This window comes from Tachysurus fulvidraco, chromosome 21 (genome assembly GCF_022655615.1).
Source record: "Tachysurus fulvidraco isolate hzauxx_2018 chromosome 21, HZAU_PFXX_2.0, whole genome shotgun sequence".
Lineage (NCBI taxonomy): Eukaryota > Metazoa > Chordata > Actinopteri > Siluriformes > Bagridae > Tachysurus > Tachysurus fulvidraco.
The window spans coordinates 16,296,069-16,308,799 of NC_062538.1; the positions used below are offsets into that span (position 1 = coordinate 16,296,069).

At 38.1% G+C, this 12,731-nt stretch overlaps 1 protein-coding gene across 2 annotated transcripts in view; it reads right to left on the reverse strand.

Moving 5' to 3' along the window:
• Positions 1-12,731, reverse strand: part of unc5da (unc-5 netrin receptor Da) — a 195,276-nt gene that overhangs the window by 59,175 nt on the left and 123,370 nt on the right. For both annotated transcript variants that reach the window (XM_027178942.2, XM_027178934.2), the window contains one exon: positions 5,417-5,617. In XM_027178942.2, coding sequence (XP_027034743.2) covers positions 5,417-5,617 — 201 coding nt within the window. The remainder of the gene's footprint in view (positions 1-5,416; positions 5,618-12,731) is intronic.

Genomic DNA, 12,731 nt, shown 5'->3' on the forward strand with positions numbered 1-12,731 from the left:
ACAGTCAGTCAACAATGATAATTTAAACCCTTTAGTCAACGTTGCTAATCGGAACAGTTAGTCAACAATGCTAATCAGAACTGTTAGTTAACAGTGCTAATCAGAACTGTTAGTCAATAAGGCTAATCAGAACTGTTAGTTAACAATGCTAATTGGAACAGCTAGTCAATAAGGCTAATCAGAACTGTCAGTTAACAATTCTAATTGGAACAGCTAGTCAACAATGCTAATCAGAACTGTTAGTTAACAATGCTAATTGGAACAACTAGTCAATGATGCTAATAAGAACTGTCAGTTAACAATGATAACTGGAACAGTCAGTCAACATTTCAGTCTTTTTAACTAAGGCTGAATAAATATTGATAAAGACTTTGAGCAAGCTTTAGGTTACATGTTTATTAAATCATACTGATTTCTGACTGTTCTGATCTAATGAACTATTTATTATTATATATAACTGTGATTTGCTTTTTTGTCATCCATTAATACAATACTGGACTCGTGAGTTAAATCCTTCAAGTAATTTAAAAATTAATTATTGTTTTAAGATCAAAGCAATTTCAAAACATACTCTTTATTGCAAAAAGTTTTGGGACACCTATCCAAATCATTAAAGTGTTCATGGAAGTGTTCTAATCACTTCCATGGCCACAGGTGTACAGTATAAAATCAGGCACTTAGGCATGCAGACTGCTTCTACAAGCATTTGTGAAAGAATTGGTCACTCTTATTAGCTCAGGGAATTGAAGCGTGGTACCGTGATAGGTTTCCACCTGTGCAATAAGTCCATTTGTGAAATTTCCTTACTAATAAATATTCCATGTTCAACTGATAGTGGTAGTAATTGGGAACAACAGCAACTCTTCCACGAAGTGGAAGGCCACGTAAAATCACAGAGCGGGTTCAGCACATGCTGAGACACACAGTGGGCGGAAGTCGCTGGCTTTTTGCAGAGACAATAGCTCAAGAACAATGCGTAGAGAGCTTCATGGGATGGGTTTCCATTTCAGAGCAGCTGCATCCAACCCTTATGTCACCAAGTCTAATGCAAAGCATCAGATGCAGCAGTGTAAAGCAGTGTAAACTTTATAGCAGTTGAGACGTGTTCTCTGAAGTGACAAATCGCGCTTCTCTGTCTGGCAATCCGATGGATGAGTCTGAGTTTCGCATTTGCCAGAATAACAGTTTAACAGTATAACAACTTGCCTGACTACCTTGTGCCAATTGTAAAGTTTAGCAGAGGCGGGATTATATATTGGGGTTGTTTTTTTATGGGTTGGGCTTGGCCCCTTAGTTCCAGTGAAAAGAACTCAGCTTCAGCATACTTCAGCATAATGCTTCAGCATACCGAGACATTTTGGACAATTTTAAGCTCCATATATTGTGGGAACAGTTTGAGGAGGGCCCCTTCCTGTCCCAACATGACTGCGCATCAGTTCACAAAGCAAGGTCCATAAAGTCATGGATGAGTGAGTCTGGTGTGGAGGAACTTGACTGGACTGACCTCGACCCGATGGAACACCTTTGGGATAAATTAGAGTGGAGACTGTGAGCCAGGACTTCTCGTCCAACATCAATGCCTGATCTCACAAATGTATTTCTTGCGGAATGGACAAATTTTTACTCCTAAACCATGTGGAAAACCTTTCCAGAAGAGTTGAAACTCTTAGAAAAGCAAATGATGTGCGCATTACTATAGTAATAGTACTATAGTACTAACTTTTGGCAATATAGTGTCTGTATAATTTACATATGCATATTTATACCATATGTATAATGTCTATGAAGTAAAAATTTAAAAAAAAATTATACTACGGTAAAAGCTGAGTAAGAAAAGCAAATGATGTTTAACTCTGCTGAAGTGCATTACTATAGTAATAATACAACTAGTATACCAAAAATATAACTATTATTTTCTATTAACGTATCTTTAGTAAATTTGAGCACATAAATTTGTTTGTTTACATTTTTTAGTTCTTTGGGTATTTACAACCTTCTTAGTAAAGTGTCTGTATTTATTTAAAATAAAACAATATGTCTTTATTTGTAACTAGGGATAAAAAAAGGCTACAATTTAACGCAAACATTTTAGTTCTGTATGTGTTACCATATCTTGTTTAGGCATGAGTGCTACAAGACTGCCTGTTATACATCACTATAATGTTGACCACTATTATCAGATTGTCAGATTTTAAAAATAATGACAGTACAGCAGAACAAATCATCAAGCACAGCGTGTGCATGCAGCCCAAGGACAACAGCAGCCCCGCTATCTGAGTTTGATTTATCGCCCTGTCTTTTGGGGAGATGCTATCGGTGTATATCTGTCCTGCACTGTGGGACCTCAGAATAAATCAATGGCACGTTGCAGATTTGCAGTCGATTAGCTTACCTTACACACACACAGACACACACATACACACACACAGGGGCCAAGAGCCATGGTTTATTGGCTACAAACACAAGTGAATGTGAAAATGTGGGTGACAAAAGATATTATAATGTGTTGGAAAATTTCAATCAATAAGATTAAATTTAATATTGACATAATGTAGAATTGAAAGCTGTCCAACAACTGAATAGTAGCTAATCGAAGTCTTTGGTTCCTCACTGCATAAGCTTAAAGATTGTCTTTGTAAGGGAGGCAGTAAGTCCACCTACACTGCTTGCTGTGTACGGGGCTGCAAAGCCATAGAGAGGTCAGAGTGGTCATGTACTCTTTTTAATCTTACATGGGGAAGAGATGGCACCTATAAACACTATGGGAAGAAGGTAAGCTGGTGGATGCAGTGCGATGCTCTGAGCAATACTCTGCTGGAAAACATTGGCAATTGTGTGGATGTTACTTTGACATCTATCACCTACCAAACGTTGCTGCAGACAATGTACACACCTTCATTCCAACGGTATTCACTTATTGGCCAATGGTAGCTCAAGTGGCTCTGGGATGTTGATCGAGGTTCAAGCTTCAGCCTTAACAAGCTGCCACTCATGGGCTCTTACTCATGAGCAAGCCCATTATACCTCTCTGCTCCAGGGGTGTTGTATCATGGCTGAACCTTTACCCTGACCCCAACCTCCAAAGTTGGGATATGTGAAGACAGAATTTCACTGTGCTGTTATGTACATGTGACAAAAATAAAGGCTTCTTCTTTTGCTAATGGCCGTGGCCACGTTCAGCAGGATAATGCACCCTGCTACGTTGCAACAATGGTTCATGAATAGTTGGAGCAATCTAATAAGGATTCAAGATGTTGGCTTTGCCTTCCAAATTATGGGCAACCAACAAGTCTGGTCCATGGAGAATTCACCTCAGAATTTATAGGAATTAATGAATCTGCTGCAAAAGTCTTGGTGCCAGAAACCAGAGTACACCTTCAGAGGTGTTGTGGAGTCCATTCCTTGGTGAGTCAGAGCTGTTTTGGTGGCACAAGGAGACCCTACACAATAGCAGGTGGTTTTAATGGTATGGCTGATTGGTGTGTAATAAGTAAATTGTGTGAATCAGATAACCAAATAATTCAGATTTCTTAACTAACAAAATGTTTATTCTTGGCTAATAAGTTTCAACTGGCTAATTTGTTTGTTTTTTTTTCCTGAAAACTCAAAGCAAGTCACACAGATAATGCGACTATGATGGAATGAAAACTTTTCTGTTTGGGTTTTTGCATTTTGAATATAAATGACCACCATTCTTGGACATGCTATCATCGTCCATCATCGCAAACCACGGTCCACTATTATACCATTCCCAGTAGCTGAATAGCATCAAATATCAGCTTTGTCCCTCGTTCCTTTCATTCAAAACAGTCTGAGTGTAAAGAAATAAATAAAATAAACCTCATAAAAGAGGGAAAAAAAGGACCCAGTGTGTGAAGTGAAGAGCCGCAGGCTGTTTTCAGGGATGGTGAATTGAAAATAACAATTGGTGTCTGGCACGTTAAAGGAAAAGGAATAACATTTCTCACGATTGCATCACTGTTGCTTTCATGGCCTTCAAGCTCATAGCTATCAAAAACATAACGCACCATTTTACACAAGTGATATTATTTAAGAGTCTCAGAGTTTAGAAGTAAGAATTAAAGTCTCACACTATAGAAGTAAGATGTCAACTTACAAAATTGCTATAATTCAAGGATATGTTACTTAAAACTGAAAAATGTCAGTGTTTTAGCTGTTATGTACAAATCTGGGCCCATATTCATAAAGCTTCAAACAATAATCTCAGTAAGCTATAAATTTATCTTAAAAATTTCTAAGAGTGATTTGGAACCAATTTCAGAGCAACTCTGCGCAAGGAAAATACAAAACACTTTATCTTAGAGAGGAGGCGGGGCAAAACCCGTTGCTAGGTATGACACATTCTTTTGAAGTCCGTGATTGGTTGTCCAATAGAAAAGTAGAGCTTTTAAATTATATTCTATTAGCCTTTAGTTTGGTTTGTCTCTATGTTAAGATATTTGAGGCTATATCATGCAGGGATTATGCTTGTTACAGTTCATATGTGCTAACATGCGCTAACATCATGCAACACTTTGCGCTAATAGAAATAGTTTTCATGAAAGCTGGCCCTGAAAACTAACTGAATATCCTGATTACATGGTCAAAGTGTGACCATGTTGTGACCAAGCAGCTAGGAAGACTTCATAAACGACTGGTTATTACTGTCAGGTATTGAGAGCTCAGATAGATATCAGTGCAATTTATTTATGTTAAATGATGCACAGGACAAAGTGAGTGTTACAGTATTTCTCAAATTTTCAAAAAGTGAGCATGAATTATGTGTGTGTGTGTGTGTGTGTGTGTGTGTGTGTGTGTGTGTGTGTGTGTGTGTGTGTGTGTGTGTGTGTGTGTCAGCAGTAGTAGATTTTGGGACGTGTTGTCGACGGAAGCCGTGTTTGTAAGGCCAGGACTGCAGGCTTGTGGACTGTCTTAACCTGACACTTACAAACAAGGCATTCCCAAAATGATAGATTACAAGATCTACTGTCAAGTGCAGGTACAAACTCTTAATCTGACGGATTACTGCCCTCCTTCTCTCCTCAACCTTCAGTTTATCAAATGTTCTCACATACCACCTGCATCTTATTTGTCTTTGTGACCTTCTTTGTAAACTTTAGTCTTTCTTAAAAGTTTCTTCTGTGTGTTGTTTGTGTTCTTATGACGCATATTGTCACCTTAGTTATGAGCAATCTTTCTATAACTGTTATATATGTAATATATGTGGTACAAAATCAGTTGTTTTAGGTAAATAAAGAAACACTTTTTGGACTGATATTAATAAGTAAAATCCTATTTGAAAAAAAAAAGTTTTACTAACTTAATGAAATCATTATTGCTTTCATTAAACACAGACACAGACATTTCTATGCTACTGCATATACTGTAAATATCTATATTGATTTGTGTGTTTTACCTGTTCCCAGTTCAACATGTTCCAGGGATGTGTGCTGGTTCTGATGAACCCACTCCCCATTGCACTTGAAGAAGATCTGCAGCGCAGGTCTAGCTCGGCAGTGAAGCTTAATTGGATTGCTTTTGACAATGTAAGCGTCATCAGGCTCCTGAAGGAAACGAGGCAGGGTTCCGGATGAAGCCGAAAGTCCGGCTCGATTTCCTGGAACGACAGCAATTAACACTGTGCGTTAAGAGAGAACCATTTGTGCTACCATTTAAATGAATGAAGCTGAGCCATGACAGGTCTGCAAGCAGGATAGATGGATTAAACTCTCATAGCATGTACGTTCGCCAAAATGCTGACTTTGGCGTTAAGAAGTGAACGCAAGCAGTCCGCAGTCAGCCATGATACAATTTGCATAATTTTAATTGGCTTCTGCTTGCCTTCACTTCTGATTAGTCTTTTAGACACTGAGATTGGGGACATTCAATGAGATTAAAGGCAGAATTTCAGAAGCACAGGCAACTTTCTCTGCAACTCGTTAAACCCACCCTTGTTCCTCTCAGTACAGTTATTATTTAGAATAAATAAATAACTCATTTTAGAATCATGCTTCCTTATCCCCTAATCCCGCTGCTTTGCCAGCATTCGTGCAGACGTTTTATTTGTACACAAATCAAGGCTAACCCTGAATTTTGAATATACAATAAGGCTCCTCATACTGCATTTCAAATACATGAAAAGTGTTGAGAATAACTTTATTTACATATCCTTCCTGTCACATGTTTTATGATAATAGCCCATCAGCAGGTATAACGAGGGAACTTTCTGAAGATGAATGTTCTGTAGTGCTCGATGGAGACAATTAGCTAATTGTTTTGTTTAGCTGATTTATGACATTGAAATAAATGACTTAATTTCCTCATTTCCAGACGGGTAAACATATGAACAACACAACATAAGCATAACACTGTTATTACACTGCTTAGGTAGCTGCTCACTACAGTCCAATGCTCACTGCTGCTTCATTAGTTAGGCACCATTTGTAACAGACTGCCCCATTTTTAGCTGAGCAAAAGTATTGGAACTGTAAATTTATAAACATAGACTTAATCAGACGTCACCAAACTGTTGCATTCTTTATTTGTGATGCTTTTTCCAGGCATCAACTGCAGTTTCTTTTTTCAGTTGGTGTTTGTTTTAAAAGGTTTCTGCCTTCAGTCTTCTCTTGAGGAGGTGAAATGCTGCTCGGTTGGTTTAATGTCTGGTGATAAATTTGTCAAGTCTAATATATTAAACTTTTCCCTGATGTTGAAGTCCTTTGTCATGTTGGCAGTGTGTTTCGGGTCGTTGTCCAGCTGCATGATGGAGTTCTTCCCAATTAGATTGGATGCATTTTTCTGTAAATAGGAACACAGAATGTTTCTGTAGATGTTTGAATTCATTCGGCAGCCTCATGCATTACATCATCAATAAAGTTTAGCAAGCCTGTTCCAGAAGCAGCCATGCAAGCCCAAGCCATGACACTCTCTCCACCCTGCTTGACCCATGAGCTTATTTGTTTTGGATCATGAGCAGATGGTTTCTCTCTCCACACTTTGGCTTTTCCATCACTTTGCTAGAGGTTAATTGGATTTCAGGACTTTTGCATCTCTGTATTTATTTGCAGAATCTTACTGCTAATCAATGGTTTGAATCTTGTGGTTTGGCCTCGATGTTTCTGCTCTTCTATACTGAAGTCTTCTTCGAACAGCGTATTGTGGTCCCTTCACCTCCGCCCTTTGGATGATGTTGATTATGTCCCTGACTCACTCAATGGTTCTGTCATCAATTGCTGTTGTTTTCCTCAGCCGTCCTGTTCGATATCTTGAGGTTAGTATCTTCTTCTTCTTTTTTTTTTTTTTACAACTGTTCCAAATTGTTATTTTGGCTGTGCCCAATGCTAGAGCAAAGCCTCGGATATATCTTTTCTTTTCTAAGCTTTAGAATGGCTTGCTTTTCTCCCATACACAACCCTCTGTTCTTCATGTTGGTTTGTCCTTTTAAACAATAAATTCATTCTTCACATGCAAAACTCAGAGTGACTGATTATTTAAATCTAATATGGCACACTTGGGCAACAAAAAACAGCTGTCAATCACATGGTAAAATATGTTTGAAATGGGTGGGTTAAAACAAACAGTGCTTGAACACTTTTAATTTTATCCAAGTGGAATTAGAACAAATGTAGACACAAATATATTTAGCTATTGTGCTAATCATATTTACACTGATGCTTATTGCTGATTTGTTGATTAATGTGCACTGTCCTAATTCAAATATATATATGATATATATAAATATAACTGATATAATATTTATATATAATATAATATAATATTATATAATATATATATTATATAAAATATAATATTTGAATTGACAGTGCACATTAATCAACAAATCAGCAATAAGCATCAGTGTAAATATGATATATATATCAGTTCTAGGGGGGCACGGTGGCTTAGTGGTTAGCACGTTCTCCTCACACCTCCAGGGTCGGGGTTCAATTCCCGCCTCCGCCTTGTGTGTGTGGAGTTTGCATGTTCTCCCCGTGCCTCGGGGGTTTCCTCCGGGTGCTCCGGTTTCCTCCCCCGGTCCAAAGACATGCATGGTAGGTTGATTGACATCTCTGGAAAATTGTCCATAGTGTGTGAGTGTGTGAATGAATGAGAGTGTGTGTGTGCCCTGCGATGGGTTGGCACTCCGTCCAGGGTATATCCTGCCTCGATGCCCAATGACGCCTGAGATAGGCACAGGCTCCCCGTGACCCGAGAAGTTCGGATAAGCGGTAGAAAATGAATGAATATCAGTTCTAGAGGAAGCTCATTCCAACTGGATGCCAGAACAGGGAAGAGTCTTGAGGCTTAACTACTGCTCATACTATAGCAGAGTGAAATTTCACCCAATGCAAAGTAACTTATTGAATAATGAGTTTCTTACTAACTTATTACCTAAAATAGAACAGCTTTTTTTTTTTACTTCCCTTTCTTCCTCCTTCCTAGAGCATGAAAACGCAATAAAGTTTGAGAAAAAAACATCCTGAGCTTCTCATCTAACCTGCACTGAAGCATCCAAATCATATTTCTCTGGTTTGCTCCAAGGTAGGAGTAATACTGTACTTTGAAAGCATTAAAAATATATTGACTTATGCTTCTCCCGAAAGAGAAACTAAATGTAAATGTCTACTCATGTTAAAGCCTAAAGCAGGAGTTACAGGTGTAACAAGAAGATCAATAACAGATGGAGAAGTAAGATAGGAAGCCAGAATTAAACTTATCTGATAATGAGATGACCATAATATAGTATTCAGAGGTTTCATGGAAAATATGCACCATAAACATAAATAAATAAACATTTATATGCTTTGTAACAACTTGCTTACAACTTGAAAATGTTTTCCTGCATCATTTTTCTTCCAGCATTACAACCATCATTAGCACCTTAAAAAACACACCATAGTGAAGAACTTCAAATAGAAAATGACTCTTTCCAAATTAAAAAGTCTTCCCACTAGATGTTGAAGTGGGGCTGTGGGAATTTGCCCATTCAACTACATCAATATTAGTGAGCTCAGGTACTAATGTTGGGTGAGGAGGCATGGGGTTCTGTCAGCGTTCCCAAAAATGTTCAGTGGGGTTGAGGTCAGTGCTCTGTTCTTTCCAGTCTTCCTTAGACAGCATGTTTCAGAAGAGCTTGCTCCAGGTGTGTACAGGTGCACGGGAGCATGGTCATGCTGCAACAAATTTTGGCCCCTAAGTTCCAGTGAAGGAAAAATGTAATGCTACAAAGATATTCTAGAAAAAACTTTGTGGACGAGGTTATGCGGAACATCAATACTATACAGGTGTGATGGTCTGGCGTCCACATACTTTTGGGCATATATTGGATTTAGCTTGGTCTTCCAAAGATCAGAGGTTTGTGTGTGTGTGTGTGTGTGTGTGTGTGTGTGTGTGTGTGTGTGTGTGTGTGTGTGTGTGTCTATCCGTGTCCATGGTGAAAATCCAAAACTGCAAGCAGCAAAGGCTCAATCTCCTGCCCTGTCACAGTAGCACTGGTTGCCGTGGCAATGATATATTATCAGCCTGATGATAATAACATCACACACACACACACACACACACACACACACACACACACACACACACACACACACACACACACACACACACACACACACAAACAAGATGTCACTGCCAGAGACTCTGAGAAATGGACTTCTAACACAAATCCATCTGTCTGGTCCACCGACACATATTACACACACTACATATACACTTGATTCATAAATATAGAGACTAATAACAGATTTGAACAGCAAACATGCATGCACCCCCCCCCCCCCCCCACACACACACAAATAAAATAAAAAAGATGGTAAACACACTGTCAAACTGATAGCAGTTACAGAGACATCCTGGAAACACTGTGTGAGGTGAGATAACACACTAGAAAAGATCCTTAGAAAAGGTATTTTGCATGTTATCACTCTAACCAACACACACTAAATGCCATTTCAAGTACCCAGTTCAATTTCTGGCAATGTTTCGGGAGGTGAGGATGACGAGGAAACCCATACAAACACAGAAACAATGGAAACTCCACACAGATATACAGTATGTGAGTTCAGGGTTTAACTGGGGACCAAAAAATGTGAGGTGACAAAAATGTATCAATGCAGATAATGAGCTTATTATGAGTTGCTTACTCAAATCCAATTGACTGAACAAAGGACATTATTAATAATAACCCTTTCTGGTGTTTATGTTCATTCACACTCTCCAATATGTATTTATAATAACTTAAGGTTATTAACACACTCTGTTGAGGATGAGATTCCCCTTTGAGTCTGGTTCCTCTCAAGGTTTCTTCCTTCATACACATGGAATGCACATACAGATTAAAGTAGACACACACAGCCTGAATGAAAACACCATGAACACATTCATTTCAAGCTAAAACTAATAACCTAATGTTATCATGAAGTAGCAGACCCAAATTGTGTGCACGTGTGTGTGTGTGTGTGTGTGTGTGTGTGTGTGTGTGTGTGTGTGTGTGTGTGTGTGTGTGTGTGCGTGTGTGTGTGTGTGCAGAACTCAGCGGGATGTCCTCTACAAATGGCCCATCTTACAAACCTTGTATTGTGATGCACCACACTTCAATACTTCCCAAAATTTGTTCAAAATACCCCATTAGGGTATTAGGACATCAAAAGAAGGAATATATTAACGTTGTGGGGTAGTGTGTGTGTGTGTGTGTGTGTGTGTGTGTGTGTGTGTGTGTGTGTGTGTGTGTGTGTGTGTGTGTGTGTGTGTAAGTGACGGATAAAAGGTGATTACTAATATTTTTCTGCACATAAAACAAGAAAAGTGGGCTCCATTTATTTGTAGCATAATTTAGTGGTATTATTTAAACACTGATTTCTCATTTAGTCTTCTACTACCACTGCAATAATACGTTAAAAACATGTCATTTTACACCAGTAGAACACCATATGGAGAATTCCTCCTTACATTCACCATCAAAAATACATGTACTCTTTTAACCAGAGGCCAAAAAATGGATTTTCCACCTGTTTTTGGTTGATCAGGTTCAGCTGTGAATGTCTTTGTCATGTCAAACTCCACAGTGACTCATAATGACTCTAATGAAATTAGACACTCAAGACTTACTAAATTATATCAAACCCATTTCTACTCACTGGGACACCCAGAGCTTGTAAGTCATAAGCTTAAAAAATTTGAAGGTGTCATCTTCAACCACTAAAGTTCTGTGTACGTTTAACTCAACAAAGCGAAAAAAAAAAGTCTTGCACTGAAAAGCCAAGAGCATCCTGACTTATATTTGATCAAGCTTGCATCAATAGAATCAATAATTTCTTCCATCTTATTCAAATAATTAACTAAAAAATAAAGTAAAAATGGCCGACAAGTAAAACTATACGTTGAAGTTCGAGCTAGAAATTAGTACCAATATCTGGTTTATTGTTATATTATAGCAATTCAACATATTTTCAATTGCTAAAATGTTAAAAATTGCTAAAAAAAATTTTGCAGTTCAAATTTATTTTGTGATTTTAATTATTCATTTATTTAACAACAGCAACAAACCTTGATTTTGTTTGTCACTATGATTAAACAAAGCTTTAATGAGGAGGTGTACTGTAGGAATCCATATGCAGGATATAACTGGGCTTTTAATGGAGATTGGGGGCAAAGATTTGAAGCTGTGAGACAGACTGGTAGTCGAGGTAAACAGGTAAAAAGCCCAAAAACCAAAACAGCAATCAGCGTGGCAGACAAAACAGGCAAGGGCAAAGCTAAAGATAACGTAATACAAAATAGCATGAAAACACAGGCCATACACAGAAAAACAGGCAATGGATATGTAATAGGCTTGGTATGTAGCAGAACCGATGATACTTCTAGTGGAGTGTCTCTTGTGCTACGTTTTTATGCATGCGAACCTGAAAGTGGAAACCGGAAGTGAGGTTCCACAGACCGTAAGTTGGTATTCCAGAGATGGCGCCGTCTGGTTAGTTGGACAGGGGACTTTGTTCAACAAATGTAACATTTGACACATCGTATTGGATTTAGCTACTGTATTGCTACTATAGCCATATAGTATATAATATACCATATATACTATAGCTCCTAACCGCTATGAATCATTTAAAAAAATGTACTGTATATGTTGGTCTCTAAATAAAATACTCTTAAATTATGCAATAACATATGCAGCATGACTTTTATATGCAGAACTTTTCTTTTAAACTTTGAATAATGACTACTATTGACATTTAGTTTTAACTTTCCATTTAAGATTGCAAAAAAAAACAAAAAAAACAATGGTGAATCAAAGTACAGATTATGAAAGTGTCTGTCATTTTTCAGAGGTGTGTGTGTGTGTGTGTGTGTGTGTGTGTGTGTGTGTGTGTGTGTGTGTGTGTGTGTGTGTGTGTGTGTGTTGAAGGGTTGATGCAGTGACAGTGTTTTCAAACCCAGATTCATATCAAGACTTAACAGTATCTCTGTGTCTGTGGGTCTGTGTTTAAATATTGATGGCTGTTCTGCTCAGGATCTTTAAAAAGCTCAGACAAGCATAAAACCTTCACGCTTTATAAACATGAGTTCTCTGCTCAGTTTGGAGATTTTAGACCGGTTTTGAGAATAGAGGAGACCAAGTGCTGTAAAACAAATATGTCAAGCCAGGTTGCAGATACCTGTAAATGGATTTTGTTTTTTTACTCATCCATGTAAAATATTTATAGCAAGAGTAATGTTTAGTAGCGTTC